At 42.5% G+C, this 26,563-nt stretch overlaps 2 protein-coding genes across 2 annotated transcripts in view; one reads left to right on the forward strand and one right to left on the reverse strand.

Moving 5' to 3' along the window:
* The window catches only part of LOC118381431 (E3 ubiquitin-protein ligase Arkadia-like), a 54,045-nt gene extending 47,039 nt beyond the window's left edge, over nt 1–7,006 (reverse strand). The window contains 1 exon segment of the mRNA XM_052481867.1: nt 6,568–7,006. The gene's annotated coding sequence lies outside the window, so the exon portion shown is untranslated.
* Nucleotides 7,007–14,986: 7,980 nt separating this feature from the next.
* sltm (SAFB-like, transcription modulator) lies at nt 14,987–26,542 on the forward strand. Its single transcript, XM_035738002.2, has 19 exons — nt 14,987–15,175; nt 17,420–17,507; nt 17,591–17,715; nt 17,918–17,945; nt 19,060–19,537; nt 20,153–20,196; nt 20,589–20,701; nt 20,956–21,105; nt 21,449–21,558; nt 21,649–21,800; nt 21,890–22,047; nt 22,135–22,274; nt 22,366–22,546; nt 22,760–22,884; nt 23,259–23,435; nt 23,623–23,967; nt 24,069–24,216; nt 24,337–24,497; nt 26,118–26,542. The coding sequence occupies exons 1-19, from the start codon at nt 15,041–15,043 to the stop codon at nt 26,218–26,220; spliced, it is 2,961 nt and encodes a 986-aa protein (XP_035593895.2). The 5' UTR covers nt 14,987–15,040; the 3' UTR covers nt 26,221–26,542.
* Nucleotides 26,543–26,563: the final 21 nt, after the last annotated feature.

The following is a 26,563-nucleotide window of genomic DNA, read 5'->3' on the forward strand; positions in this document are numbered from 1 at the left end:
GGTTAGAAAACTCGACCATCATGTCTGCTACAAAAACAGCATTCTCTTGCTAGGTGCTCACTTGAATTAAAAGGGTAATTACATTCCAAAATATAAATATCTTAAATTTCCCCAGACTCAAATAATTGTCTCCTGGTGTGCTTTAAGCATTTTTGTGTTCTTAAAACATCAAATATGGTTGTTTTTCTATTAAAACGTCTGGTTGAGAGTAGAGGTCGACCGATTAATCGGAATGGCCGATTAATTAAGGCCGATTTGAAGTTTTCATAACAATCGGAAATCAGTATTTTTGGGTGCCGATTTTGCCGATTTTTTTTATATACCTTTATTTAACTAGGCAAGTCAGTTAAGAACACATTCACACATCTTTTCAATGACGGCCTAGGAACGGTGGGTTAACTGCCTTTGTTCAGGGGCAGAACGACAGATTTTCACATTGTCAGCTCGGGGGATCCAATCTTGCAACCTTACAGTTAACTTGTTCAACACTCAAACCAACTGCCTCTCATTGCACTCCACGAGGAGCCTGCCTGTTACGCAAATGCAGTAGAAGCCAAGGTAAGTTGCTAGCTAGCATTAAACTTAGAAAAAACAATCATTCATAATCACTAGTTACAACTACACATGGCTGATGATATTACTAGTTAATCTAGCGTGTCCTGCGTTGCATATAATCGATGCAACGCTGGGGGATGATTTAACAAAAGCGTTTTTGCGAAAAAAGCACAATCGTTGGACGACTGTACCTAACCATAAACACCAAATGCCTTTCTTAAAATCAATACACAGACGTATATATTTTTAAACCAGCATATTTAGCTAAAAGAAATTCAGGTTAGCAGGCAATATTAACCAGGTGAAATTGTGTAATTTATCTTGCGTTCATTGCACGCAGAGTCAGGGTATATGCAACAGTTTGGGCAGCCTGGCTCATTGCGAACTAATTTGGCAGAATGTTACGTAATTGTGACATAACATTGAGGGTTGTGCAATGTAACAGCAATATTTAGACTTAGGGATGGCATCCGTTAGATAAAATACCGAAAGGTTCAGTATTTCACTGAAAGAATAAACATTTTGTTTTCGAAATGATAGTTTCCGGATTCGACCATATTAATGACCAAAGGCTTGTATTTCTGTGTGTTATTATGTGTGTTATAATTAAGTCTATGATTTGATATTTGATAGAGCAGTCTGACTGAGCGATGGTAGGCAGCAGCAGGCTCGTAAGCATTCATCCAAACAGCACTTTTGTGCGTTTTGCCAGCAGCTCTTCGCAAGCACAGCGCTGTTCATGACTTCAACCCTACAAACCTAATGGCTGGTGTAACCAATGTGAAATGGCTAGCTAGTTAGCTGGGTGTGCGCTAATAGCGTTTCAAATGTCACTCGCTCTGAGACTTGGAGTAGTTGTTCCCCTTGCTCTGCAAGGGCCGCGGCTTTTGTGGAGCGATGGGTAACGCTGCTTCGAGTGTGGCTGTTGTCGATGTGTTCGAGCCCAGGTAGGGGCGAGGAGAGGGACGGAAGCTATACTGTTACACTGGCAATACTATCGTGCCTATAAGAACATCCAATAGTCAAAGGTATATGAAATACAAATGGTATAGAGAGAAATAGTCCTATAAATACTATATTAACTACAACCTAAAATCTCTTACCTTGGAATGTTAAAAGGAACCACCAACGTTCATATGTTCTCATGTTCTGAGCAAGGAACTCAAACGTTAGCTTTTTTACATGGCACATATTGCACTTTTACTTTCTTCAACACTTTGTTTTTGCATTGTTTAAACCAAATTGAACAGGTTTCATTATTTATTTCAGGCTAAATGGACTTTTATTCATGTGTTATATTAAGTTAAAATAAGTGTTCATTCAGTATTGTTGTAATTGTCATTATTACAAATAAATAAATAAAAAATGTTTTTTTTTTTTAAACGGTGAAGAAAAAGAAGAAAAAAAAAGATACGGCCGATAAATTGGTTTAGGCTTTTTTGGTCCTCCAGTAATCGGTATCGGCGTTCGAAAAATCATAATCGGTCGACTTCTGATTGAGAGCGAAAACCTGACAAAAACTGGAACATTTCAGAAACCTGGGAAAACTAAGAGAAAAGAATTTGAGAGAGAAAAGGAATTGGCAAACATTTTTTACAGATTTTATAGGGCCCCATGTTAGCACATCTCAGGCAAAGAAAAAGAAAAGCACCCAGCAACTGTGGTCAGGTCACAGTGTTTTCGCCGTAGCTACAGCAAATACTGCAATACTATCCGGGCTGTTGCATTCCATTCGCTGACCCTGAGATCTTGATGTTACACAACACCACACATGAGCATGCAGCACTATTAGCTTATTTAATGATCATAAAGTGTGTGAAAACCTGCACCTGGAAAGTAGTGCAGAGTGTAATTTGGTGTGTTCATGAGCATACACTAGAATGCAAACCTACTGCAAAACCCAGTCAGTCAGTGAGTGCCTGGGGTGGAAGCCACTTCCCCCACCCATTATTTGGACAAGAGTAATTCCATAGTTATGGATGTTACATTTGCATGCAAAACCACAACTTTAAAATGTCTCACAGAATGGACAAACAAAATATAAATTAAACGTTTGATGTGTTTGTCTATAGTACCCCTTGGGGGGAGTGTATACAATATTGGCATGTTGGTTTCACTTTAAAATAACAAAATTACTTTCTCATGTTGACTTTCTGCTGGAATTCTCCATATGCATATTAAACCCCAGTGACCCATAAGTAGATTGAGGCATGCAGGAAACATAAGGATTGTGTGGATGCTGGTCTTCAAACTGCAACGAAACCCTGAGTGGGTCAACCACTAGGGATCATCAAATCCTCACAAATCCTCCACAACTCAAGGGTTTGTGTAGCCCTGAGTTGACTACCATTAAAGCATGATATCCACCTCACAGACTAGACAACAGGAGATGGTATCTGGCCAGGAGCCCTCAATGTGTAGCCTAGCCTACTAAAGAAAACAAACATTGAGAGTAGCACTGAACAAATACCTGATACAGTATTCATGAAAACACTTGTGTATCATGACTGTGTTTCCATCTCATGAGCAAAGAGAAGGAAGAGGATGCCACAGGTGGAGACTTCTGGGAACTGGGGCTAGGGGGGAGGTGGGGATGGGGGCATCCTGAGATGCCCCCTCCCTAGGTTCCAAAGTATAACTGCTGCCAGGGAACCAAAGCCCCGACCCATGATCCTCTGAGGCTCCCCCTGTGAGCCACTGATGAGTCCCTGTGCCACAGAGCGAGCAGCGCCATGACACACAGCAGCCTCAGAGGACAGCCACCTTGGCAATCAATCCCCCCTGGCACCAAGGTGGAGACATTTCAGAGGAGAGGGCATTTATGGGAAACTGCTTTAATTCATTCCTTGAGGAGCACAACGCAGACCTATCTTGAGCTCATCGACACACAGTTTCAGCAATGGCTGCTGAAAAACCAAATCTAACACCTACGCAAGGACACAAATGATTAAACCTATCCCAAACCTTTACCTAATTTAGCTTTTTCTATTTAGAGTGCAGGTTTGTCAATGTGTTCTGTGCAAGGTGTGACTCAAATTGTGGGGTGAATCGGAACTCATTATGCAGTACTTCTACCAGTCAATAATAGCAGAAAACAGTGCAATGAACTGCAGAACAGGAAGTTACACATTCATGTCTCTACAAAAAAAGGTTGCCAACATGTTAGCCAAGAAACAAAAAGCGAACAGCTTTGAGTAAGCGGGCACAGTGCTTCATACATTGCCGCTATGATTGGGCCTTCTGAGAAGCTAAGATGTCATCCTCATCCCAATCACAGGGGTTCTTCTAATGCCGTATGAACCAACCAGCACTGCTAACATTGACAGCATTACATACTCCAAATGGGATGAAAATACCCTAATGTGCTGACAAGAATGGCCATTTGTATAAACACATAAAAAATCATTCAAAGAATGAACACCTAGACAACCTTTGAGTGATTAAGCATTGATTTCCTATTAGTGCATGGTACTATATATCCTACAAGGTTTTGACATCTCAAATACAGGCTTGAGAGAATAGTGCCATGATGTAGGCGTATTTCAATACTACTACAATTCTGTGGGCAGAACAGATGTGATTACTTCTGATGAACAGTCATATCACTATTTTTATCAAGTCAAACTAAAACTGACAAATAAATAAATAACCATGCTGATGTGCTGAGGGGAAATGCTGAAATAGGCCCCACTATTATCATTCTATAACTGTGTCACTGCTCTGCAATATGGCATCCAGTGGGTTTTAGAAACTGCCATAGTAAAAAGGGAATGTGTGTAGCTACAATTAAGTTTATTTCTAGCTCATATCATTTAAGGTGCTCTGCCATTTCCTAAAATTATAACAGTTTGCCTAATTTCAGTTTATGTTACAAAATAAGCAAGAATAGTGTAGAGAATCATTGTACCATCTAAACCGCTGTGAAATATATTTTCCAGTTTCACAACTGGCGCCAGCTCGATTCGAATTCGGGTTGGTGACGCCATTACTATGCAACCACCAAGTGGATCACTGCTGGTTGCGGATACGTTTAGCTGGCTTGTCTGGGCTTGTTGCTGTTAGCTAGCACATGAACAAGTGGTACTGCAGTAGCTAGACATAACACAAATTACCACTAAAGCTGGATCCTTTATTCATTTGTACACTAACACAATAAACTTTTAATGATAACTAACAGCCCTCAAATGCTAGCTACCAAATCAGAGTTGAAACACGCTAGCAGGAATTTTAGCTGGACATGTCGTATTTAAGCTAGCTACATCATATCAAACCGATCGCCTGGTTTGCTAGCTAGTTAATAGCCAACACCATGGCAAGCAAGGTAGGAATTATTAGTTATGCTAACAACGCTAACGTTTAGTTAGCAAACGTCAGCAAGCTAAATACATGGTTGACTGGCACTTCCAACATCTTGCAGGCTCGCAACATCAGCAAAGCCAGCTGCAGTCACATATTGGCTACCTTGCAACATGACATCATTTATCATTTCTGGGGGGAGTGGAAATTTAATTTGAGCTATACCACCAAGGCCAGCCCATCCTGGGTTGAATTCAAAGTGCCAATGGAAACACGGCTTTGGTGTTGCTTTCGATGAGAATGGCAGATCTATAACTTACATTTCTATGTTAATTTGTTCGGGTCACCCAAAAAGTTACATATTGCAGCTTTAAATCAATCCAGTGATGCGTTATTGTTCTCCAAATTGTGACTATGAGAGTAGGTGTCTTCTATCATAGATAAAGAGTGTCATCAACGCAAAAAGAATGGCATCAACATCGTGAACATAAACCAAAACATGTCATGAGGGAAGAAGTATTGGTGCTTCTTATACTGGAACAGTGCAGAGAATGTAGGGCAGGATAATTAACGATTGACTGGTCCCAAGTGTACACATCAAGTTTTCTAATAATGAGTCATTCGGTTGACAATGTTCTCCTTTATGCAAAAAAACAACGACATTTAAACCATTGTGACAGTATTTGCCTAATGTTTTCTGGCGTGTACCTAGGCCTCAGTCAGAGATATTTCGTCATTTGGTCTCTGGCTCTTTAGGTACATAACTGTACTAATTGTCCAAGCCTGTCTATTTAATATATATTTTTTTTAAAGCATATTTATTTCATTTTTACCTTTATTTAACTAGTCAAGTCAGTTAAGAACAAATTCTTATTTTCAATGCCAGCCTAGGAACAGTGGGTTAACTGCCTTGTTCAGGGGCAGAACAACAGATTTGTACCTTGTCAGCTCGGGGATTTGATCTTGCAACCTTTCGGTTACTGGTCCAACGCTCAAACCACTAGGTTACCTGCCACATAAATATTACAACCAAAGCCATACAAAATATGAAATAAATAGACTGCTGCAAGTGTCTTCAGCATTTTGTTTTCTTCTTCTTCCAAACAACATGCTACCAGGCTAATTTGACAGCGCAGTTTCATTACTTGTAAATATTGTGATATACATTTGGACATCATCCTCCTCATCCTGTCAGTCACAGATACAACATATTTTGATGTTGCCCAACTTTAGCCAGCGCTAGTAAACTAACGTTTAATTAAGTCAGTTCCACACGGAGTGGTCTTATTTGGTTAACCTAACGTTCGCTATTTGGGTTACGTCCGAGTTCATCGTAAAATGTAATAAAGAAATGGCTATAGCTACATGGCCTTGGCTTACTAGTTTACTTAGTTAGCAAGATGGCAATGCTGCAAATCTTCACATTCAAAGGTTGGGTTTCTCATGAACTCGCTGATAATATCCTATTTGCTAATAACCAATGTAGCTAGCTACCTAACTCGTTAGCTAGCCAACCCCAAATGGCTCACAACAAGACATTTTAGCTACTACCGTACCAAGCTAACATTAACTACTGAATCTTCAGAGCAAACAATAGCTTGTTAGCTAGCTACAGTACGCTGGCTACTGTCTGATCGTGTTAGCCAGCTAACGTTGAGAGAAAAACAAAGACAGTTATCTAGCTAGCTAACGTATATTGATTGACTGAACACATACCTGTACTCTCTTGAAAGTGGGCTTCTGTGTTCTTTCGTGGCTCCCTTTGAATTACATATGCCCTGGATGAACTTAAATAAGGGGCACAAGTAAATCGCGATCGAACGACAGTCACCGGGTTGTGAAACTGACAACAGGAACAAAATCGAAGTGGGCCCGTGGCAATACCAACGTCGTTACAAATCAGCGCCTGAATGAAGACTCGAGAGAAAAATACTTAATATTTTTCCTGGCTTTATGTGGCATATTAACACAGTACGCAATACATACTGTTTTTTCTACGAAAAAACAGAAATTCCATTTGCCATCAGGGCCCTCGATGAAGTCCCCATTCCTGCCTCTTCGAGGCGACCACTGTTGTTTACCCAGCTCGACTCGTCCGTTTACTCTCTCGATGGCACGGAGGTTGGGTTGCTGGACTTGTGTGAAGCTAGCCACAATAAGGATTCGCCACAAAAGTGTCTGGAATTTGCAATTCGCCTTCAAAATAAAAGGCTCCCATTGAAACATGCAGACGGATACAAATAGTGGAATAATGCCGTATTTCGAATAGATCCTGCTTCACAAGGTTGAAATGTTTATAATTAAATTCAACAAAATACAGTAGTAGTTCATTTGACCAAAAAATTATTGGAGTCGCACTGTGGATGTATTAGATTTCAGAACTGTGTTGGGGACATACATTTATGCCATGTACAGCCTTATCTATTGATGTTGGGTCCATGAACTGGGGTATCAGCCTACTTGTGACACCCACAGAACACAACTGTGAAGAGTCTAAGCTCACCAGTCAAACTACTGTATATATTGACATTCATATTGCAATGTACAGCCTTACCCATGGCTCTTAGGTCCATGAAATTCTACATCGCTAATTTTTAGGCTGATACCCCATTTAATGGAGCCAAGAGCCATAGGCAAGGCATAAATCAAATCTAACTTTTTGTCACATGTGCCGAATACAACAAGTGTAGTAGACCTTACCGTGAAATGCTTACTTACAAGCCCTTAACTTGAACTGCACTGTTGGTTAAGAAAATATTTACCAAATAAACAAAAGTCAAAAATTATAAAAAGTAACACAATAACGAGGCTATATACAGGGGGTACCGGTACTGACTCAGTGTGTGGGGGATGCATAGATAATAAACAGCGAGTTGAAGCAGTGTAGAAAACAAACGGGGGGGGTCAATGTAATAGTCCGGTGGCCATTTAATTAGTTGTCCAGCAGTCTTATGGCTTGGGGGTAGAAGCTGTTAAGGAGCCTTTTGGTCCTAGACTTGGCGTTCCGGTACTGCTTGCCGTGTGGTAGCAGAGAAAACTGTCTATGACTTGGGTGACTGGAGTCTCTGACACTTTTATGAGCTTTCCTCTGACACCGCCTATTATATAGGTCCTGGATTGCAAGAAGCTTGGCCCCAGTAATGTACTGGGCCGTACGCACTACCCTCTGTTGTGCCTTGCAGTCGGAGACCAAGCATTTGCCATACCAGGCAGTGATGCAACCGGTCAGGATGCTCTCAATGGTGCAGCTGTAAACTTTGAGGATCTGGGGACCCATGCCAAATCTTTTCAGTGTCCTGAGGGGGAAAAGGTTTTGTCGTGCCCTCTTCACGGCTGTCTTGGTATGTTTGGACCATGATAGATTGTTGGTGATGTGGACACCAAGGAACTTGAAACTCTTGACCCGCTCCACTAAAGCCCCGTTAATGTTAATGGGGACCTGTTTGTCCCGCCTTTTCCTGTAGTCCACGATCAGCTCCTTTGTCTTGCTCACACTGTACATTGCAATATGCATGTCAATATGCACAATAGGCTGGATAGTGAGGTGATTTCCCAGTTAGTCCCACAAGAAGAGCAACAACGCTAATATATGTGTAAACTCTTCAGAGTTCTGGGTATCACAAGTAGACTGATACCCCAGTTCATGGACCCAACATCAATAGGTAAGGCTGTACAGGGAATATAAGTATGTCCCCAACACAGTTCTGAAATCTAATACATCCACAGTGCGGATTCAACTTTTTTTCTGTTCGTCAAATTAACTACTTATTGTCTTTTGTAGACTGATACCTATGGATCAGGCAAAGTTTTACGGTCGATGAAATGGGGTAAGGGGGTAGAGTGCAATATGAATGCCAATACACAAATGCTCAGCAAAAAAATAAAATGTACTCTCACTATCAACTGTGTTTATTTTCAGCAAACTTAACATGTGTAAATAGTTGTATGAACATAAGATTCAACAACTGAAGCATAAACTGAACAAGTTCCACAGACATGTGACCAACATAAATTGAATAATGTGTCCCTGAACAAAGGGGGGGTCAAAATCAAAAGTTACAATCAGTATCTGGTGTGGCCACCAGCTGCAATAAGTACTGCAGTGCATCTCATCCTCATGGCCTGCACCAGATTTGCCAGTTCTTGCTGTGAGATGTTACCCCACTCTTCCACCAAGTCACCTGCAAGTTCCCAGACATTTCTGGAGGGGAATGGCCCTAGCCCTCCGATCCAACAGGTCTCAGACATGCTCAATGGAATTGAGATCAGGCCTTGGTGTAACGCTCATTCCTTCTGAGGTTTCCCACAGTCAAAGTCCTGCAATAAGAGCTACGACTTTAATATTTGTGTAAACTCTTCACACTTGTGTTCTGTGGGTGTCACTGAGAAGGCTGATACCCCATTTCATGGACCCAAGATGATGATCCATAGGTAAGGCATAGCAATATGAATGTCAATACACAGTAGGTTGACTGGTGATCAAAGTCCCGGTATATACAGATATTGCTGATAATGCACAATAGCTACATCAATATTGCGAGCCGTGATGAGTAATGGCGGCTGGTAGAGATTTTTGAGTCGACGCAACATGGCGGCAAATTCAAGATAGAAGAACCATTTAAACAGTTTGCTATTACAGCAGGTTTAAGAGTGGAAAAAGAGTGGAGATGTGGAAATTGATCTCGAGGAAGAAAGAAAGCAGTTGACTGTAGAGGGAAGCTGTGTGTTGAGGAAGATTGGCGTGAAGTACAAAAATAATAAAACGCAACCGGTAGCTCTAAAATTTTACCTGACGAGAGTGAGGATTAATTACCTGTGGTGGCAAGTGCAGTGAAGATGTCATCATCGAGACAAGGCTCGTACTCGACAAGGATGATTCTGGCCCAGTGGTAGTGAGATTTTTGGAGAGAATGGATACTTGCCTTCTGACTGAACCATATGTGGTGCCAGGATGGGTTGAGAGGAAATTGGAAACTGTTGAATCAGTGAAAGTAACTCGAAATGGACTGATGATGATTTTCTGTGTGTCTTCCGTCAAAGGGGTGTGGGCCATCCACACCACGTGCCCCAGGACAAGACCTGTGACTTGCTTTGTTCTCTGGAGTAGGGTACCGTGGAAAGGAGTGCTAACTCCTATGGATCCAGGGTGAGGGATCCTAAGTGGCTCCCTGTGAGTAGGCCGACCCCAATAGAGTGATAGGCACAACCCCCACTCCTACACTCACCCAAGCCCCACCCTGTGACCTAAGAGGCATGTATCAGATGCTCAGCATGCTCTGCTCACAACTATTGGTCTAAGCCTAAACCACACAAATAACAACACAGCACTATGGACCACAAAAATGTTGCTATCTCATCCTGGAAAATACAAGGTCTGAGGTAATCTTCTTTCAGCCTAAAGATCAGGTACCCAGACATCACCAAAGTAATCAGAAATTCAGACATTGTCAACCTGCAAGAAACATGGAACAGAGAAAATGGACCCACTGGTTGCCCTCTAGGTTACAGGGAGCTTGTAGTCCCAGCCACCAAATTACCCAGTGTTACACAGAGATCAGACTTAACCTACTCTATTAAATTAATCAAAGCAGCAACATTTTACATTTGGCTAGAATTTCTAAAGGAAATTACCTCAACAGAGTAAAATGTCCTCCTGCGTGCTAACTCCCCCCACTTGAATCTCCATACTTTAATGAAGACAGCTTTTCCAGCAAATCAAATCTAAGTTTATTTGTCATGTGCGCCGAATACAACAGTGAAATGCTTACTTACAGGCTCTAACCAAGAGTGCAAAAAAGGTGCAATCTGCGGGAGCACTGGTTGGTCGGCCCAATTGAGGTAGTATGTACATGCATGTATAGTTAAAGTGACTATGCATGTATGATAAACAGAGAGTAGCAGCAGCGTAAAAAGAGGGGTTGGGATGAGGCACACAATGCAAATAGTCCGGGTAGCAATTTGAGGACCTGTTCAGGAGTCTTATGGCTTGGGGGTAAAAACTGTTGAGAATCCTTTTTGTCCTAGACTTGGCACTCCGGTACCGCTTGCCAAGCGGTAGTAGAGAGAACAGTCTATGACTGTGGTGGCTGGGGTCTTTGACAATTTTTAGGGTCTTCCTCTGACACTGCCTGGTGTAGAGGTCCTGGATGACAGGCAGCTTAGCTCAAGTGATGTACTGGGCCGTACGCACTACTCTCTGTAGTGCCTTGCGGTCAGAGGGCGAGCAAAATACCGTACCGGGCAGTGATGCAACCAGTCAGGATGCTCTCGATGTTGCAGCTGTAGAACCTTTTGAGGATCTCAGGACCCATGCCAAATCTTTTTAGTTTGCTGAGGGGGAATAGGCTTTGTCGTGCCCTCTTCACCACTGTCTTGGTGTGTTTGGACCATTCTAATTTGTTGTTGATGTGGACACCAAGGAACTTGAAGCTCTCAACCTGCTCCGCTACAGCCCCGTTGATGAGAATGGGGTCGTGCTCGGTCCTCCTTTTCCTGTAGTCCACAATCATCTCCTTAGTCTTGGTTACGTTGAGGGATAGGTTGTTATTCTGGCACCAACCGGCCAGGTCTCTGACCTCCTCCCTATAGGTTGTCTTGTTGTTGTCAGTGATCAGGCCTACCACTGTTGTGTCATCTGCAAACTAAATGATGGTGTTGAAGTTGTGCCTGGCTATGCAGTCGTGGGTGAATAGGGAGTACAGGACGGGACTGAGCACACACCCCTGGGGAACTCTAGTGTTGAGGATCAGCGTGGACGATGTGTTGCTACCTACCCTCACCACCTGGGGGCAGCCCACCAGGAAGTCCAGGATCCAGTTGTAGAGGGAGGTGTTTAGTCCCAGGATCCTTAGCTTAGTGATGAGCTGAGGGTACTATGGTGTTGAACGCTGAGCTGTAGTCAAAATGAATAGCAGTCTCACATAAGTGTTCATTTTGTCCAGGTGGGAAAGGGCAGTGTGGAGTGCAATAGAGATTGCATCATCTGTGGATCTGTTTGGGCGGTATGCAAATTGGAGTGGTTCTAGGGTTTCTGGGATAATGGTGTTGATGTGAGCCATTATCAACCTTTCAAAGCACTTCATGGCTACGGACGTGAGTGCTACGGGTCTGTAGTCATTTAGGCAGGTTGCCTTTGTGTTCTTGGGAACAGGGACTATGGTGGTCTGCTTGAAACTTGTTGGTATTACAGACTCAATTAGGGACATGTGAAGACATGGTAAACCGTCTGGCCCCGCAGCCTTGTGTATGTTGACCTGTTTAAAGGAGAGCTTTGTACGCGTCTCTGTGTGTGGAGTACAGTTGATCTAGAATATTTTCCCCGCTGGTTGCACATTTAACATTTTGATGGAAATTTGGTAGAACTGATTTTAGTTTCCCTGCATTAAAGTCTCCAGCCACTAGGAGTGCCACCTCTGGGTGAGTGGTTTCCCGTTTGCTTATTTCCTTATACAGCGGTCTTAGTGCCAGCACCTGTCTGTGGTGGTGAGGAAGATGTCATAAATTTCCAGGCCATGGACACATACTAGTCTGTGATGACCTAAATGCCAGAACTGGACAAGAACCTGACATTCTCAGCATACAGGGGGACAAACACCTACCTGGAGGTGACAGTATTCCCTCCCAAATATGCCCCCCTAGACACAACTATGACAAAACAACCAACAAAAATGGGTCACTAGTCTTGCAGCTCTGTTGCACGCTGGGTCTGTACATTGTCAATGGTAGGCTTCAAGAGGACTTCTATGGTAGGTACACCTACAGCTCATCCCTTGGCTGTAGTACTTTAGATTGATTTATCACAAACCTCAACCTAGAGTCTCTCAGAGCATTCAGTCAGACCAATGACACCCCTATCAGATCACATCAACATCACAGCCTACTTTAACAAAGTAATACTATCATGAGGCATCAAAGCCAACCAAACTGCATACTATTAAGAAACCCTATAGATGGAAAGAAAGTAGTGGAAATCTACCAACAAAAAAAAACTGTTGGGCAACAACAAATCTAATCCCATTTAGACAACTTCCTGGACAAAACATTTCACTGCAATAGTGAAACTATAAACTTGGTAGTAAAAAGACTAAACTGTACATTTGACCTTTCAGCTTCTCTATCAAGTCTGAAAGTGTCAAGCAGACAACCTAACAAAATGAACAACAATGACACATGGTTTGATGAAGAATGCAAAACCCTGAGAAAGAAATTGAGAAACATGTCCATCCAAAAGCACAGAGACCCAGAAAACCACATCAGAATTAGGACTATACCCGCTTGTTGTCAAAATTCAGAAAAGAGCTGTTAAAATCTACAACCACCTAAAAGGAACCAATGCGCACACATTCCACCACAACGCCATCACCTACAGAGAGATCAACCTAAAGAAGAGTCAGCTGGATCTGGGGTTCTGTTCCAACACAAACAGACCACACAGAGCCCCAGGATAGCAACACAATTAGACCCAATCAAATTATGAGAAAGCAAAAAGATACCTATTTGACACACTTGAAATAATTACTAAAGACTGAGCAAATTAGAATGCCCTAAACAGAAAATACCTGACAACTGTGACTGACCCAAAATTAAGAAAATCCTTGATTATGTAAAGACTCAGTGATCATAGACTTGCTATCAAGAGAGGCTGCCATAGGCAGACCTGGCTCTCTGGCACAGGAGGTTGGTGGCACCTTAATTGGGGAGACCGGGCTCATGGTAATGACTGGAGCGGAATCAGTGGAATGGTATCAAATACATCAAACATATGGTTTCCATTTTTTTTATGCCATTCCATGTGCACCGTTCCGGCCATTATTATGAGCTAATGTCCCCTCAGCAGCCTCTAATGCTGAGGGGAAAGAGAAGACAGACAATGAACCCACAACTCACAAAATGAGGTGGACACTGAGTGGAACATCCTAACCTCCTGCCAAATGTATAGATATACATATTTCCCACAGATCCACAAAGAATTTGAAAACAAACCAAACATTGATAAACTCCCATATCTGTTCGGCGAAATTCTGCAGTGTGCAATCATAGCAGCAAGATTTGTGGCCTGTTGCCAAGAGAAAAGGGTAACCATGTGGAGCATATATGTTTTAAATACCCCCAATATTTATGTTTATCTTTACCTACTAGTCATACTATAATTATTTGAACATTGCTAAAACACTGTGCATGGCTGATAATATATACTAACACTTGAAATCACAGGAGGTTGGTGGCACCTTAATTGGGGAGGATGGGCTCGTGGTAATGACTGGAGCGGAATCAGTGGAATGCCATCAAATACACCAAACACTTGGTTTGATGCCATTCTATTTGCTCTGTTCCAGCCATTATTATGAGCTGTCCTCCCCTCAGCAGCCTCCACTGCGAAATGTCTTTATCTTTTTAAAACCTTTTTGAATGCAATATTGACAGTAAAATTTGAATAGTTTTTGTTGTTGTTTTGCGTCTTCTCACTTTGGTTTATTTTACTTGCTTTGGCAATGGAATACATGTTTTCCATGCCAATAAAGCCTTTTTGAATTGAATTAATAGGAATAACATAGGTTTCAGTAAGGTTGGGTGCTTAGCATTCATAGCCATGGTTGTCAACTGTACCGCAGAAATGTAACGTAAAATCACAGAAAATAGATGTTGGGGTGGCAGCTGCAGAGAAGTACTTGGGTGTACAAAATTTTGTTGCAGAGGAGTTACAAGGTGTGTTGAACGATAGTGTCCAGTCCTCCCAGGCTGCCAGCCTGGTGTAGGATCAGATAGGGCTACATTGTGGAATAAGGGTGAGGTTTTAATGGATGTAGGGTTAGTTGGTAGTGATTTATCTTCCCTTTTGTGTCACACAGTGTAATGAATTTACACTCCAGAACAGTAGGTGGAAACAAAGGACTTGATAAGAGAAATAGATTAATAACAAAGATGTGCTACTATCTGTGTTAATAAAGTGGCGGCATGCGCTTTATACGTTTGTTTGGGACCGCCATGATATCATAGAATAAGATAGACGAATAAGGACGCCGTGACCAGCGTCCCACTCCAGTACAGTAGTTGGCAGTGTATGCATATTTCAGTTGGTTGCGATCCGCCAATACACATTTTGAGAAGAATAACCTTGGGGCCATTGCGTGAGCATGCGTGCTTCCCTTCTGCACACACAATTTTATAACAACACATTCAGCGAGGTAAAATGGCGTCGGGTGCCATTTCAACGGAGTCAAAGAAAATAACAGATTTACGAGTTATAGATCTCAAATCTGAACTCAAGCGAAGGAATTTAGATGTCACAGGTGTGAAGAATGTTCTAATTGCCAGGCTGAAACAGGTAACGAGCTCAATGTATTTGTACATGGCGAACGCAAAGCTAACGGACGCTAGCTAATGTTAGCTACCAAACAGTTGTGGTACGAATTTGATTGAGTCCGTCCTCAACTGCTGCCAGCTAGTTTAGCTACTGGTTTGCTATCCAACATGTTATGGGATGAATGTCTATCTATTTACAGCTTGCTTTTTTTCGTAGTTGCCAACTAAGATGTCTAGCCTGCTAGCTAACGTTACCGTTGGATGCTGTCTTGTTTTCCAACTGCGTGCTCGCGGCCTGGCTTTGCAGCGTCAGGTTGACATGGTAGCCCACGGTCCTGCATCGATGCAGTCAGTGTGGGGGCGTTGGTAACGAATGTTAGCTGGCCATGACATCTATCGCATTCAGCATGTGCATAGCTACCTAGCAAGTTACATGGCTCCTTTAGAAAACGAGGTTGCTTTAAGCCCACAGCACATCCACACGTTAACCAGCTAACTCGTTTCGCGAAATATCTTGATCAGAGTTAACTAACGTCTATAATAAATTAAAACACTTATTTTTCACGGGCGCAGAATAAAACCAATGTAGTAGACCTTACCGTGAAATGCTTACTTACAAACCTTAATAAACAAAGCACTTTTAATACGAATAAGAGTTAAGATACTACTTGAATATCCCCTATAGTAAATATTATGTAGTAGCTAAACCTATCAATGTTACATTGAGCTCGGTGAATGGAATATGAATGACGGTCATCAAATATGCTGTAATAGAAATAAGGCCATGCTCATAAAAAATAAATCATAATAATTGCCCTTGCATCACCTTAAACTGCACCGTTAACCACTAAATTGGGGTTAGGCGTAGGGTTAGCTGCTATGTTTAAAATGAGATTTTAAGTTAAATTGTAGAAATAGGCGGGGCTTATGACTTTGTCTGTGGCAACTAGTGACAAACCGGTATGTAGGAATAAACAATGCATATTCGGCAACTGCAATGTATTGAGCTGTTGTAGACTTCCGACTTGTCGGTGGCAGTAAGGTTAGTGCTATCAGGGATCCTTGGGATGTGAGTGATTTACATTGGCGGTGCGGAATATGCGTTTTTTTTCTTCAGTTGCTTGTACATTTTTATTTAGACCGTTTTTGGACATACATCCTGGCGGTGACTGCAGTAAATGACGATAGTTGTAAATCAAAACTCATATTTGATGACTAACAAAGTTTTTAGTTTTTTTAACCCAATGAGTAACGCCATTGTGCGTTTTAAACGTAGTGTGTTTGATCTACATACTTCTGTGTGATTAAGAGTGGCTGAGCTAGAGTGGTGTTTGAGACCAGGGTGGATCCCGAGGGGCCCAGGGCTGTGTCTTTTTACTAACATGTTTGTAGAGTCCGAATGGTTTATCTATAAGAGTTGTTGGAAAGCTAAGGTTTACTTCTACCGAGAAGAGCATAGTGACATTTTTTATGTAACCTTTATTTAACTAGGCAAGTCAGTTAAGAACAAATTCTTATTCACAATGACTGCCTACCAAAAGGCCTCCCGTGGTGACGGAGCCTGGGATTAAAAAAATACATAAATAGAATATAAATATAGGACAAAACACAACACCAGAGACAACACTACATAAAGAGAGACCTAAGACAACAACATAGCAAGGCAGCAACACCTGAAAACAGCATGGTGGCAACACAACATAACAACATGGTGGCAACACAACGTAGTAGCAGCACAAAACATGGTACAAACATTCTTGGGTGCAGTCAACAGCACAGAGGTCAAGAAGGTAGGGACAACAATACATCTCACAAAGCAGCCACAACTGTCAGTACGTGTCCGTGATTGAGTCTTTGAATGAAGAGATTGCGATAAAACTGTCCAGTTTGAGTGTTTGCAGCTTGTTCCATGGTGTCTATAATACTGTAATAAGCTCACATAGTTGTTGTCACAAACTCCAGTTGTCACTGACTAGTTGGATATTAATATCACAGCGGGCGAACAATTTCTGTACTTCAAGCATTTATATAAATTCATTTTTATCAGGTTTATGCTTTAGCGGGCCTGTTTTTTTTTTTTAGATCTGTCATTAACTCATGAATGCAGTTTTGTGTTCTACTTGTAGCCCTGGTTGTCCTGAAAAGAAAATTGTAAAACACTTCATTGTGAGGCTAAATATAAGGGTGGGACATGCAGCTAAATTAATAGCAGATAAACGACTAGTAATTACAATAGTGTTTTAATAAAAAAAAAAAACTTTCTCAGGCCATTGAGGAGGAAGGTGGAGATGCAGAGACAATTGAAATTCCACTCCCAGCAGACACGCCTAATAGAAAAAATGCAAAAGCTAAAGGTAATTTGACATTACTAATATTTAAATTACTGTTCAATATTTCTGTTTTCAATTTGATTGATATGACTCCATTACTTCTTTAGGAAAGAAAGTGGACTCTGACACTGACAATCCAATGGAAGATGAATCCTTCTCCAAGGAAGAGGAATACTTCTCCTTCTCCAAGGAAGATGAATCTCCTACCAAGGAAAACAAATCTTTTTCCAAGGTTAGTGTCACATGAATATGTTTACGTTTGTGGTATGTTTGCGTTTACCCCACTCTCACAGTAGACTAGAGATTATTGGGTTCCCATACCCAGATCAGATAATAAAAAATGCTGGTATTCAGATGAGTTAACCTGGTTTTAGTAAGGCAGTAGACTGAAACTGTCTTTGTGTATTTACCTTTCACATTTGTCTTTTTATCAGGAGGGAGACGAGGATGACATTGAAGAAGGTATGTTTGTTTTCACACCCTATTGAATAGATTACTTTTTTTGAGGGGGGGGGTTGCAGGTAGCCCCCTTTGCGTGAAGGTAAGAATCTGCTATGCCCCCTCTCTCCTTTATGCCTTCCATTTCTTTTGTCTGCTGGCTGGATACTCAGCAAGCCTGTTTGTGGAGGACTTGCTTATTTTTGTCACAGTACTTTTTTGAAGGTGGGATGTTACCTACTCTTCCAGGCTTGAGATGCAATGGGGCTCCAACAACCATACAGACTGCATCGTACATTCTCTCAAGATAAAAAAGCTCAGGAATCAACAGGCTTCTTCAAGGTGAGGGAAAGGTATGCCGGAAGAAGTCAAGCTGAGTTAGAGGGAGATCCAGTGTGCGCTGATGATACCATGGGGGACTCCTGCCCATTGGGGCCCATCCTCCTGTAGCACCCAACTGCAGTACAGATGTCTCAGACGGAGAGAAGAAATCATCACTGAGAATGCTCAAAGACCAACCAGGACATGATGTACAGTCTTGAGGACACATTTGCTAAGGACTTGAGCCAGTCACTACAGTCACAAGGACAATTAAAGATGACATCTATTTTTTTTGTCAACCATCCCAAGTCACTTAATAAGACAGACTTTTATGAGGGAAAGAAGACATGGGAGATGACCATAAAGACTATGATGGGAGAGCCCTCGGCAGTAGAACGGTCATCAAATGAGACTGAATTTGACCTCCATGGCTTTGGGCACAGCTTTTTTGGGGGTTACGGAAGAAGTTGGACAGATGCTCTTTTCATTTCATTTGTTCAAATGCCCTCTCTTCAAACTGAAGAACTGGAATGGAGCTCCTAATGACAGGAGCATTGAAAAGTAACTTCACTGTACAGTCCTCATAACTGTAAGGATCGCAAAAGAAGTATTGGTGGTGAAAATGACATGAAGATTATTGAACCGCACCACCATTTTTCAATGAGGAATGTATGTTTTGTTGTTCCTGTGGTCTTCTACCCTTCGATGACCACTAATACTAAACTTGCTTTCTATTCTACTTTCTAGGTCAAGTAACAGACATGTCAATGTTAAACATTGTGTTTTTGCCATGTTTTATCCTTATTAAATCCCTCAGATGTAACTGATACAGATGATGGTACTCGCGAAAATTCTAAACCTCCACCCAGTGAGGACGTTGAGGCAGAAGTCGAGGCGGAGGCCGAACAAGTGGAGGAGATCGAAACTGAAGTTGCCGTCTCCGCTAAAGAAGACGAGGACGATAACATATCCGTCACACTCCAGAATGAAGATGCCATCACGCTGGATGTTGATGGTGATGACCTCCTGGAAACAGGTAAACATGTGAAACTTCCAGATTCAGAGGCAGACAAGGGCTGTGACGAGCCAGAGGCCTCTGCTGAGACGAGCCCCAAGGATGCCATGAAGATGGAAGTGGAAGGCCATAAAGATGGTAAGAAGGATGACGGGACGAAGGTTGACTCCTCTAAGAAGGAAAGCAGAGAGGCCTCGAAGAAAGCTGAAATGGGAGACAAAGACAAGGATTCTGGGAAGAAAGGCCCCTCGTCTACTGGGGCATCAGGTCAAGGAAAGAGGTTTGTCTTTCTAGCTATGTCAGTTCTTTAAGATACTACTACCAAGTTCCAGCTCACTGTGAACGCAGCATTGTGGGTAGCCTCAAGATTTTTATAACTTTTTTTCCTAATGAGAAATGTTCATTGATGTACCTAATGAGCCTCCCATTTGTTACTTTCATTTGGTTGTTTTTCTGAATTTGTGTCATTAACCAGGAGCTGAAAACAGATGTTACTTTCACCTTTCCAGCACGTTTGCCTTTTCCAGTTCCCACGTAGGGCTTTTTTAAAGGGGCAGTAGTCCCTGTGATGTCAGTTTGTCAGAAACATATGAAATGATTCGCTGTGAAGTCGAACGCAATACTGAAGATTTCATTGGTCCAGGGAGTAAATTGGCTGAGAACATGACCCATATCACCCGTGGAAAAGCAATGAAAAAGGCCATTATGGGAGTTTTGTCCAAATGCAAGCCTTGCCCGTGGGGATAAAAAAATAAATCCATACAGGAAAAAAGTGTTTTTCTTTTTTGACAAAAAAAAGTTGTTTGCCCTGGTGTACGTCATATTCCGCAGGGGATTTCATATACTGGCACTCATCTCTTGTTTCTTTTTATTTGTTGTGAAATCTGCTTTGTAGTTCTTCAAAGGACAGAGATGGAAAGGCCACAAAAGATGACAAAGGTAAGCATTTTACAGATACATTTCTCAAGACGTCACTACTAATGATCAGACTATGGTCAAGCATAGGTCTTTATGTAGTGCATGTAATCAATGTGCAGTATTGACTGGACAGCCAAAATGGCATTCTTTTCTCAAGCGTCAGAACAAACAATTGATCTGTGAGTGCCGTATTACCCAGTTTTCTTCACATATCTAAAAAGTACATTTATTTGGCATTTTAAAGGTGTCTGAAATGATTTCATTTTGTCAAAAGCACCTGAATTTAAACATTTAATTCTTACCGGTAAGTAACATTAGGCTCTTATAGATTAGTTTGTACAATGTGTAGACATTTTACATGTAAAAGCCTCTACAGTGCATGCATGTATGTTTTTAAAACAACCATATTTCAGGAAGTATCAGCAGTAGCAGTGCAAGCAGCTCCACTCGAAACATATGGGTGAGCGGCCTGTCCTCCAACACCAAAGCAGCTGATTTGAAAAATCTCTTTGGCAAATATGGAAAGGTAAGCCTAGAGCTTAAAACATCCGTAAATGGTTTCTTGTGGTGGGGTACTGGGGTTGGGTGTTTCTTACTGTATGGGTGTCCTGGTTTGCTTTGACTTATTGGAGACAATTGACTGTTTTACTAAGGGAAAGGGGGATACCTAGTCAGTTGTAGAACTGAATGCATTAAACTGAAATGTCTTCCGCATTTAACCCAACCCTCTACACGCAGCATGTAGTTGCTCCGCCCCTAAACAAATTCCTCTCTCCGCAGGTTTTTAGTGCCAAAGTGGTTACTAATGCTTGCAGTCCTGGAGCCAAATGTTATGGCTTGGTGACAATGTCTTCCAGTACAGAGGTGGGAAGGTGCATCTCCCACCTGGACCGCACAGAACTCCACGGCCAGCAGATATCTGTTGAAAGGGTAAGCTGACAAACCGTTGTTTTGCACCTTGTTCAGTGAGAATGTTCAGAGAACGATTACAATTTTACAGTTCAGAATCTTTTCTCTGACTTCTATCTTTTGTGACGTCATAGAAACGTCAAGGGTTCTGAAGGTTTTAAGATGCCATTTTGAGAGTTTTCTGCAGAACAACATTGGCTGACATTCTCTTCTGAGCCATTGAGCCAACATGCGTTCTGTCATTTTCGTTGTAGGGAGAAAAAAGGTTCATGGTCCTTTGTTCTTCAATTAATGAAAATTACATTGCTTCAGAATTGTGACGTAGCCTTTAAATACTGTGACGGAGTATTTGTTGTGTTTTCAGGTTAAAAGTGATCCCTTCAAGAAAGAACCTTCGAAGAAGGAATCAGATGACAAAACCAGCTCAATCAAATCAAGTGACAAACGTAGTGCATCGACAAGCAAGACTAGCAAGTAAGTGAGGAAGAAACACAATCTGTCTTTTTCAGAATGGGGAAATTTGAAAGAAATATGAATTTGTCTGCTCTTTTTTTCCCCCTAAAGAACCCAGCCATCCTCCAAAAAAGAGGAGAAGAAGTCCGACAAGCCATCAGACAAAGACGGCAAGGATTCATCCAAGAAGCAGGAGTCTAAAAGCACAACATCCAGCTCAGGCCCAGATGCCTCTAAGAAAGATGATAAAAAGCATGGTGGAAGTATGTATGCTCCCTATCTCAGGTTCCTTTTTATGTATTGTGTTGATGGGTAGAGTAGTAAAAATGTACCTCTGTCCTGTATTGTGTAGGGACCAAGAGCCCTGGCAAGATGGTGGTGATTGATCATGCCAAAGGAGACCTCAACAAAGTGAGACCACCGTTCAGGAGGGGGAGATTTGACAAGCCGGGTTTCACCAACAACAACATGATGCAGCGGAGACCCAGATATTTCATGCCTCCCGAAGAGGTTTGTCGCAGTTTTTTTAATATCCTGACAGTTTGATCATGGAACTTTATTTTTCATAGTTCACCTCTACATGCTTGTCTTTCCTAGATGGAGATGAATAGAGTTAGAGTTTTCCCCAACAAGGGAGGCAGCAAAGACATCCTCCCCTTTGAGAAGATGAAAGAGCAGAGGTTGCGTGAGCGTATGGTCCGGCTGGAGCGCGTCCGCAGGGCTGTGGAGCTTCGCAGGTCAGCCTGAAACTCCTACTGTAATTGTTCTACCCTGTAGTACTGTAAGGATGCTGGGTACTAATGTTTCTGTGACTTCCTGTCCCGTCAGGCGGCGTGAGATAGCGGAGCGGGAACGCCGGGAGCGTGAGCGTATCAGTCTGATAAGGGAGCGGGAGGAGAGGGAGAACCTGCTCCGGGAACGCCAGAGGCTTGAGGTGGAGAGGCAGAAACTAGAGAGGGAGCGCATGGAGAGGGAAAGGCTGGAGAGGGAAAGGATCCGCATAGAGCAGGTGCTTGGACTCAAATCATTATGGATGTTTAGTCTTCAAGGCTATACCTTAGTTGATTGTTGTAAAAAAACGACAGGAGGAAGGTGTTGTTTACTCATTGTTCATTCTGGTGCTCTTTCAAAGGCTCTTAGGAGCATTTTTGAGCAGCTAATTGTGAGCAAACCATTTAGTGGATTGATGATGTAATGCTGATTTTATATCTCTGTAATGCAGGAGCGGCGAAAAGAGGCGGAGCGTATGGCTCGTGAGCGGGAGGAGCTGAGGAGGCAGCAGGAGCAGCTTCGCTACGAGCAGGAGAAGAGAAACAACCTGAAGAGAGGCCGCGATGTGGACCACAGGTACACAAGGCCACACTGTAGTTGGGGATGGGATGTTTGTCCGGGGTTTGCTCTGTGTAGTTGAGGCTCTGATTGTGGACAACCAGATTCCACCATTATGTCCATGAAGTTGCAGGATAGGTTACAGAGCAGCTTGTGCAGTGCTGCTTTGTCGTCGTCACCCCCCGCACACAGACTTGTCTCCCATACTGTCCTGGTCTGTCTGCATCCCACGGCAGACAGGGATGCTTGGTCTCAGACATGAGCAGTAGATGTCAATTTGACCATCAAGTGAAAGATACATTTTGGTATCATATCTGACCAAGCTCAAAAAGTGGCATTCCACACCAGTTTACTTGTCTCCCAGTTAAAACATTCTCCATTGAATGTTTCAGCCGGAGGAATGATCCCTACTGGAATGGCAACAAGAAGATCCAGCCCGAGTCCGAGGGCCGTGTCAACCAGGGCTCGGACTACAACCGCCAGCAGAACCGCTTTACTGAGTTCAGCCCCCGGGAGAGAGGCAGAGGCTTCCCTGAGGCTGCAGCTGTTGAGCCCAACACCATTGAGAGGTAGGCCCTCTTTGATAAGCCCTCTTATTTATATAGTGCTTTTTGTAAATAAAGCAACCTGAACCTAAACTGGCAAAGAGCAAAAGCTACACACAGCCCACATAGCAGTTTCATGTCTATCCCCCTCCAGTAACAGTCAGCTCTTGACAGAATCTGACAATCCATTTTGGGTGTTGGGGGTTTTCAGACGTAACCGCTTCAACAGTGAGCCTGAGGCCAAGAAGTCCCGCCCCAATGCTCGCAGGGACAGCTCTGGGTTTGAGCGCTACCCCAAGAACTTTGAGACTGTCCGCAGGGCCGAGCCTCCTCCAACTCCACGCGCAGACATCCGTGACACAGACCGCAGAGAGATCCGAGACAGGGACGAGCGCCGGGCCGCACCCATGCCGGAGCGGCCAGCAGGGGGCAGAGCACCCATGTCTGGCATGTCTCATACCAGTCGCTCCCCCAGAGGCACCGGGCACGCTACTCATACTGGGCATGCAGGATGGAAGAATGACGGCGGCATGAGTGCACCTAAGGGGGACATACGGTCAGAATGGATAGATGCCTAGTGTGCCTGTTTAAGTTTGTAGACTATGACCTTTTTGTTGTAATCCGTGTGGTAATCGTCCTGTCTCTGTGGTTATGTAGTGGAGCTGTGCGTACCGGAGGTATGCGGCCAGAGCGTTCAGGCAGAGATGGCCAGGGGCCTGCTCTCAGAGGAGGCTCCTCAGTTAGCCGAGGAAGATCCAACTTCAGTGGCCGGGATGGAGGAAGACCCATGGTCATGGCAAACCAGGTCAGCACCTCACAAATCCCCCATATCTAAATCTACACATTCAATACCCTCCATTTCCTCTATTTTAGTTACATTTCAGATAGGGAATTCATAACTACAATCTCCCCTTTCTCTACCCAGCATTTCAGCTCTAGCCGCCAGGTGGTGGTGGAGCGGCATGGCCGGGACCAGCCGGCCCAGAGGAAGGAGTGGCATGGTGGAGCTGGATCCCAGGGAGGGGGCTTCCCAGACAGCCGCAGGATGGGAGACAGCCGTGGCAGCATGATGGCCTCACACTCAAGGTATTCACTGCCGTTGCATTAAGACTGTACTTTTCCCTTTATCCAGATTACAACCTCTCACTTTTAGTTCATTGAAATTGGAACCTTTTTTTGTAAATATCACCCTTTCTGAAACGAGCTTTGCAAAGCTGGTTGCAATTCCAGTTTCATCCCCCAGAAAAGACAGAACAAATATGGTTAAACTCAAATATACTAATTGATTTTAAAAAACATTATGAATAGGAAAGGTGGAGTTATGTCTCATGTGCAGTTAACACAAATATGTGGAATTGTTAGCTCTATCTAAAATTACAACCAACTGATTGGTGCATTACTGCAAAAATGGAGGCGGAAGGGGAGCTTGTTAGTCTGGCCTTTATTAAAGACTAAAATTAGAGAGAAATTGTCATGAAAAGAAAAATATACCAGTTTTATGAGGACCAAAATGTTGACCATGGCACCATAACAGGTTGCAAAATACTTGAAAATATTTCTGATGTGCTGATTCCATGGCACATGGTTTATAAACTGATACTCAAAACTCAAAAAAATTATATTCAAAACTTTTTATATTTAAATTATTATACAATATTCTTGCCACCAATAGAAGAATGTTATGTATATTGGGCATACGACCACTTATTCTGTTATTGCTCCTGTGTAGCCTGTTTCTCGCCACAGGATCAGGAGTGGTTAAACAGTCAACATTGTTCCAAAATGAGCCCTACAAATAGCACTGTTGGGTGATCAGGAAAGCCATAATCAATCAACAACAAAAATATATTTTTTTAATAATCCCATTTTAGAAAGGTTTGAGAATCTTTGTAGGACATCACAGAACAGCTGAAAAATAAATGGCACAAGGAAATCAAGAGCAGGTGGTCTATGGAGATAGGAGGGGTGGATTTAATCTGTAATAGTTGTGGCTGAAATTAATCATGTGTACTGGACTTGTCTGAGCACTATGAATTAGACTTGGGTGACATCCATGTTTCCATGCTGGGATATGCTGTAATACCTACACGGAACACAAGGAGTGCTATTTTCAAACCCCACTGCGCCTCTGGAATATTCCATAAAGAATGCTAACTAAATACAACATTGAACATTTTATACAGTCTCTGACCTAAAGTATTTGCAGGACAGACATCCCAGCTCGAAGTTATACAAGTAACTAAAAATGCTCAACAGTTTGCTGCATCCACAAAGCAAATATTAGACAGCAATGCTCTTGATCCAGGAGGGAGATTATCTGCTGTTACCAAGCAAAGCTTGGTTTTGAAAGAGGCTAAAGAGCAAACCAAATGCACAACTACAGAGCATTTAGCACATAAGATAACGAGATCACCTGGCATGTGCTACACAAGTGAGTGACTCACAAGGCTCCAATCTCTTGTGCTTGTAAACAAACACTGACTGGGGACTACCAGTACGCTTCATGACAGGTGAAATGACCACGTGCTCCTAACTGACTGTACAAGTTGACTTAAAGTAGATTAAAATTCAACATTATTAGCCATGGGTTTTCCAAATACCCCAGTAAACTAAGAAAAATGTACAAAATTCCAACGAATCCAAATGTGATGTGTTAATTCCTGTATACGACACTGTTTTAGGCAGAAATGTATTTTGTTTCTCCAGCCACTCTTCCTCTGCAATGAACAGAATCGTGCAGATCACCAACAGTTCCATGTCCAGTGTTGGCGGATTCAAGCCCTTCAAAGGAGCACCCCGACGGTTCTAACTGCCTCTCCCCAGATCAGCTTAAGCTTGTTTTTCAAGAGGCTGGTTTCTAGCCATAAGGTCGATTATAGAAATGTTTTGTTCTGTATAGGTTACCTCAATGTATGGTTTCTTAACAGTTGTGCTGTGACTTAAACAACCCTGTGCACATAATGTTCAACTTACCTTTTAGAATAGAATTGTACAGCTTTAGTTATTTGTAAGTTGACATTAACTCCTCTTCCCCTAACTGAAACTGTCAAATGTAAGCAGATCAATGTATTCTTTCACCATTTTTAGTAATGCCCCTGGTGCTTCTGAAGGTTATTAAAAGATTAATTTTGTCTTCGCTCCTACATTTGACT

This window comes from Oncorhynchus keta, chromosome 2 (assembly GCF_023373465.1).
Source record: "Oncorhynchus keta strain PuntledgeMale-10-30-2019 chromosome 2, Oket_V2, whole genome shotgun sequence".
Taxonomy (NCBI): Eukaryota; Metazoa; Chordata; class Actinopteri; order Salmoniformes; family Salmonidae; genus Oncorhynchus; species Oncorhynchus keta.